Consider the following 6,674-nt stretch of genomic DNA (forward strand, 5'->3'; position numbering starts at 1 on the left):
GAATTAAAAACAATCAAGCGGATCTTATTTCATTCCCCATAGATTATAAATGGATAGATCAATGTTAAGAGCAGGTGCAGGTAAGCAAGAAAAGAGAAAAGACACAAGCAGCTCTACAGAAATGTTACAGCAGCTCAGACTGAGAGGCTGCTGCCAGAGGTGATGCCAGACTTCTCCTTTACTCTGTATTTACAACAGTGACTGTAACTTGCTCACATGTACACTAAACCTAGCGTGCCTATGTTTAATTAGAAATACCATAAAAAAGCAAACCATGTGATTGCATTATTTCAAACTTTAAGGGGTTAATGAATGCACAAAAAAGGTTGGACTTTAACAAAGAGATTGGCCTAAAAGATGATTTCACCAACCTTCAGTGAGTTTTGGTCAGCCAGGGCTAGCGCTTGCTTCTTCAGCTCTGACACTTTCTTCTGACATTGCTGGCAGAAGCCTCCTTTCTCCTCCGACTCGGGGATGGAAACCGACCCGGCGCCCTCAGGAGGAGGCCGGCTGCTGCACCGCGGGTCCTCCGCAGAGTGGAGTCTTTTCCTGGGGGTTACCGGAGACTCTCCACTCGGACATCCTTCCACCTTCAGCATAAGGAAAAAGTTTAGTTAACTACTTGGTTGTAAGAAAAGGAACAAGTCATACCTCCAATGCACACGAGTGATAGTGAAACTGTTTGTTTGTGCCTGACAACCCGTTTGAGTAAAGAGCACCTGTTCAAGAGTACGCCACAGAGATGCATTTTTTTTTTTTTTTTTTGTTAAGTGGAAACTCGCACGAGCAGAAGAAAATCACCTATTTACACTCAATCATGTGCAGTGACACACTTACAGTGAACATGCGGTTGCTAGGGTCCCTTCCATCAGGAGCTGAGCTGCCCCCAAATAAGCTCATTCTCCCAGATCAAGGTTAGGCTGCACCTTCAGGAGAACGTCTTCGTGAAACTCCACACTCAGAGCTTTTGCTGCTGAGAAACACGAGGCAGAGCCATAGGCTGGACTGAAGACCTGACTGAAGGTTACCAGTCATCTGTCAGATTGTGCTGGACCAGTAGCTGCTGATCGAAGACAACTGGTGAGTGTGTGCTTCAAGTTTCCCCGCAGCGGAGGAGTTTTGGTACAGGAGACTTCTCAGCGGTGCGCAGGAGGCGGTGTTACAACAGGAATGGGAGGGCTGAAGAAAACTTTCTTGCGCAGGGTGGCGGGACTATATGAGCTGTTATTATGCCATGGACCAGTCTCAATGCGTGGTGTAGCGGACGCAGATAGAGTGGTCTACATCATTTAAACCCCTAAAAACACACCTTCCTGCATTTTTCCTCTTAAGTAGCTTGAAAAAACACCTTATTCCACAGTCTGACAGTAACATGTACATCAAGCATCAGCTTTTCCACATGTTCACTGAAGCTAAAGGATATTTCTCTTACACCGAGAGAAATATTTAAACTCCACGTTTTTATGGCTGCACCATTCCATCAAATGGAAATATTCTAGATGGCTTGTGCATCATCTAATGCACATTCCCCAAAATTCAGCATGAAATACTGAACTTTGGGATCTCCACTAGAAATTAAAGTTCACTGGGTTTGAACAGTTTGGCTGCACTACACGTGTTTGTAGGTTTCGTGGGTTAAAAGGTGAGTAGGTCTCTTCTTGGTGACCATCAAACAAATACCACTACAAGAAAACTCAATGCACTCCATGACATTTTCAGGAAATTATGCATTTATCTAGAATAGAGTAGAATAGAATAGAATAGAATAGAATAGAATAGAATAGAATAGAATAGAATGGTTGCACATCAGCAACTGTTGCCATCCTCGCGGGCGCTGAACTGCATCTGTGTGTTGTTGGTGTAACTCTGGCGCCATCCTCTGGCGCAAACGCAGAACAGCGTCGCTCAAACTGAAAGGGTGGGGGGTACTAAGGTTAAATATTTCATTGGTAAACTTTAAATATTTCATGCGGGTGATGTAAGCGACAGTGGCCACATGCACTGCTGCTGCTTTCAACCATCACAGACGGTTTCTCTTTTTCCCTGCCCTCAAACGACCTATTTAGGGGGGGGGGGGGGGGGGGGGGGGGAACCACAGTCTTTTGTCTCCTGATTGTACAACTTATACCAAATTGTATTTTTTGCTATATGTTGTTTCGGAGTCACGTGAAAAGTATACACGCTCAATACAGTTTTATTGTGATTCAAAGCAGTTTTCGAAATGTACTGCAAAAAAGGATTGAGGCTGCGAAAGGATCGTTTCAAGACACGCAAAGATCTGTGGTAAGAAACTGAAAAAACAAGCTCACAATTAGTCTGAATCTTCCATTAGTCCACAAATATTTCCACAATATGTTATCACTCATATTTGAAGCTGCTATGGCTTCAGTGAAAGCAGCTTCTAATTTCTGTCAAACCTCTAGGTATTTTGGCCACTTAAGCTCAACACACGTAGGCTAAGAAAAAAAAAGTTAAGACACTTTTATTTGCTGCAAAATGTTGCATGTGTTGAATGAGACATACAAACTAATGATGAGCGAAAAAGCAAAGATGGAGTTTGAGATCAGAGAAGAGATTGAGGACGCTGCATGGTGCTGTTCAAGGTCCTGAATACTGGACAGGAGCGCATCATGTCTTCCTCATCACTGTTCCCCACTTATTTTAGATTCAATAATAACACTCAAGCATGAGATCATCGTTGAAATAACGTGTTACAATCACCCCCTCTGAATACTCTTACCTTTGTTTTTCTCTTCAGCAGGTGACTTGTAAATCCAAATATGATGTCGGAGTCCACGAAGATTGTCCCCAGGTCTATGACGCCAGGGTTGGGCTTCCCGGCTCCGGGAGACCCCGGTGAGTTTGGTAAAGCCATGTGGGCTGCAAGTGTAGCCTAGAAAATATTCCACGCCGCAGGAAACCTATTTGATTTGTATATCCATCTAATTCATATCTGTCATACCCTCCAAAAAGAGCCACAAGGTTTTTTAATCCGGACATCCAGTGATTCACAGTGAGCGCTCGCACGTGTGCGTAAAATAACCTCTGAGATTTCCAGTAGTCCGAGAAGACAATGAAGCAATGCAATCCATCCGGCATGCAAAAAGGTTTACATCCACTGAAACACTTTTGAAGCCATCCTGGGGCAGGACTGATCTGTGAGCGCTGCTAGAGGTCTGAGAGCGAAGGAGCACCTTGTGCATCTGCTGCTCCGTGATCTCCAGCCCACCACCCCCTCTCCCTCTCTCTCCCTGCCTCCCTCTCTCTCTCTCTCTCTCCCTCTCCCTCAGTCACTCACCCAGTCACCCTCTCTCTCTCTCCCTCTCTCTCTCTCTCTCTCTCAGCACCCCTGTCAGACAGTGATGACCTGCTCTCCCACCCGATTTGCTGGCGCATCATTGTCAGCCCCCACACAAAGATGTAAAACACAATGACAATCCTGGAAATATCCCCTAACGACGGTCCCCTGTAATGTTCCTATAATATTCATGTGGAGACAGGCTACAATGTGTCTGTGCACACAGTAATGACCTCATCATAGCTTACTGCATGGCATTTCTGTCTCCTATAGCCTATAATATTCTTGCAGGGTACATTCACATCACTGTTTCTCACAAGGGAATCTCATATGAGACACTTGATGTCTTATTTACTTTCTGTCATTATGAAGATCAACTGTAGGGATAGGCTTTTTCAATTAAAAACTGATTTGATTTTGATTGATTTCAATGGGCTATACTTATCTGCAGGTTATATCAAAATCAAATCAAACAAAATTTGTTTTGAAATAATCTGCTAACACTGAATAACACCCTCGTGTGACTTAGGAGCAACTTGATCATTCGAGGTGTCTGTAGCTCTACATAATATCACAGGAGAGATGTTGTAAGCTACTGAATATCAGCACAGCTGTGATTCGGTCATAGGTAGGCCACAGGCCTATCTTTTTTGTTTGTTTGTTTATTTCATAATTTATTTGGCTACGCCAACACAAATAGGCCCAGTCCGGCATTTGGACTGGTACTGGACTGTTGCTAAATAACACAAAAACATTTTCCTGACCTGCACAGTGCACACTATCTTTCTACTTTGTCCACACGTTACCTCAGGAATGCGCTGAAGTATCCAGGCTTCTTCCCTTCATCCTCTTCTGACGACCATACATCATTTAATTCAAATGTTATTTCTGGAATTATATTAATCTTTGCAAAGTTTGTTACAATCTAAGCTAGATAATTAGACCGCTAATGTAACGCTAATTAACGGTTAAAGAAACACCTGTGAAGCGGAGTGATAAGTGTAGTTAAAAGTCCCAGTGTTGTTGTACTCTACATCAGCACTCATGCCTCTCGTCCAATCAAATTACTTGGTCGGAACTAACTGTTGTGTAATGCTAAATAATGTAACTCCTGTCTAAAATTCAGTAAGATCTCATGAGTCCTAAAGACCATTCAACGAATATAGCCTTCACTATTTCTAGCAGTCCGAGGCTAATTATCACAGATTGAATGGCTGAGAGCACGAAGGGCATGTGGTTCAGGGAAATCATGAGGTTGATATAATTAGGCTGACTAAGCAGTATTAGAGGAAAATATGAATACTGCCGAGACTATGTTTCAACGGGAAATATTAGTGTAAAACAGAATCGACAGAGCAGTTTGTCAGCTCAGTTTTAATTTATGAATTTGAACCTGTTTCTGCTGGAGCCGAACAGCAGAGAGACAGACTGCAGTGATGATGTCATCCACATGGAGCCACTCCACAGACTGTGAACAGTGGGACAGTATGATGGCACCCGTTGTGATTTTACTGAGATATGGGCAAGTTCTCATGTTTCACAGCTGGAAATGAATCCAATTTTAATGTGACAGCTGAAACACAAAGTGCATGAATCAGAGTCTAGTTCAGTGGTTTTGGATTAAAAGGATATTCCTGGGATTTAGTGTTGCACTCCTTTAAAAGTTGGAGGACTCCAAAGAGAAAGCAGACTTGGAAATAATGGTCAAAATCAAAGCAGCAGAGGCTGAAATATCCTGATGGTTTAGTCCCATCAACAGTGGTATGGCTCAAGCTCCAAAAACACTGGATCCTACATTTCCCATGATGCAAGAGGACAGAATGCTTCATTAGCCCTTCCCTGCCTCATGAATAACTACATCTTCCAAACTCACTGCCAGTTTGTAACACAGGTTTTCTGTTAAAAATGTACAGTTTCTAAGTCCAAGCTGGGATAACCTTGATGGCATCACTATGACATCATTAGAGTAAGATGATCAATGTGTAAAATTGGGGGATTGACCCTTTAACTGAACAAACAATGGGATAGCTGCAAGGAGATTATGTTCAGGGCGGACACTGCTGGTTCAGACAGCTGATTCCTAACAGATGGCTGCCAAAACAATTTAATTTGAATTTAGATTCATGCTCAGTTGATTATGTAATGTATCTGATTAGATGGTGTTTCTAAACTTTCACGTTGCAGGTCTGTGGGACGGACAGAAAAGTTTTGGGTGCCCCCGGGCAGGTTTTATTTTTTTCAGGAGGTCTGAGAAATTCTTTTTTTAAAAACCAAGGTTTGGACTCTCAGGCAACAATGATGCGTTGACAGCTGAGCAGAGGGGGGTAAATAATAAATATTCTAGGCATGAATAAATTATTTTTGATCCCACAAACACCTCGCAAACCACGCGACTCATCACCTCCTCAGGTCTCACTCACGCGCACAGGAATAGACACGGACACTATCTTGGGGTGGGGTGGATGCAGGGGTTGTCACTAGCTACACCGATAATTACAATCCATGGTAAAGATGATTTACCACGTCCGTCACCCAGCTCTCCCCACTGGAGGAGGTCTGGGTGATGGGTCTCCCCTCCGCCGCTGATGAAATTCGGAGGACGGGATCCCCCCTGGGAGCGCGTGTGCTGCTACATCTGCTGCCCTTGCGCACGTACAGGGAAATCGCTCTGGGCATCTCATTAATGCTTCTCCTATGTCTTATCCCCTGCCTGTGAGACCTCTGCAGCTTCTCCCGGTGCACGGACAGGCTTTGTGAGAAACGTTTAGCAAATATTGATAGTTCTTGGCGCATGGAGGAGATCAAAGAGGGGAAAATGGAGAAGGGGGCTGTCTAAAAAGGAGAGGGGGAATAATCGGTGCACAGTGCTTTCATGAATGATTTATGCAATATAAAGTAGCCTATTCCTTGGGAAAAAGGCATCTGGATTTTCTTGCCAGAGTAGTCAGATTGTGAGTCTTTAGGTCAGGGAATCCACATCAAACTAGTCCTGTATGTAAACATGTGTGTTTAGAAATTAATTAAGGCGTTTAAAGTTGCTGGAAATGCTTTAATCAATGTAATAGCGAATAAGAGAACAAAACATTTGTCATAAATCAAGTTGAAAGCAGAAGTAGGTGACCTATGTCCAATTATTTATCTACATATACCAAAAAATAGTCATCACTCTTCTCTGGTTTGGATGTAAAATGACATTAGATGCAGTGATTTTGAGATATTTACCTTGGCAGCAAGTTTCAGGACTTTGGAGAGCAACCATCCCTGCAGACTCCATCAGCCCAAACAGACTCAACAGAGACAAATGATTCTTTATTGACTTGTTTTAATCAGTACCTCTGAATAGTAGCAACAGGGAAACAGTGAAAAAGACGGCATT

General features: G+C 43.2%; 1 protein-coding gene across 1 annotated transcript in view; it reads right to left on the minus strand.

Moving 5' to 3' along the window:
- The window catches only part of kif26ab (kinesin family member 26Ab), a 66,703-nt gene extending 65,335 nt beyond the window's left edge, over positions 1-1,368 (minus strand). The window contains exons 1-2 of the mRNA XM_056393549.1: positions 838-1,368; positions 372-590 (exon numbers count right to left, since the gene is read on the minus strand). Of these exons, the coding sequence (XP_056249524.1) occupies positions 372-590; positions 838-900 (282 nt within the window). The 5' untranslated portion in view covers positions 901-1,368. The remainder of the gene's footprint in view (positions 1-371; positions 591-837) is intronic.
- Positions 1,369-6,674: the final 5,306 nt, after the last annotated feature.

The sequence above is a fragment of the Seriola aureovittata genome, chromosome 13, assembly GCF_021018895.1.
Source record: "Seriola aureovittata isolate HTS-2021-v1 ecotype China chromosome 13, ASM2101889v1, whole genome shotgun sequence".
Classification (NCBI taxonomy): Eukaryota; Metazoa; Chordata; class Actinopteri; order Carangiformes; family Carangidae; genus Seriola; species Seriola aureovittata.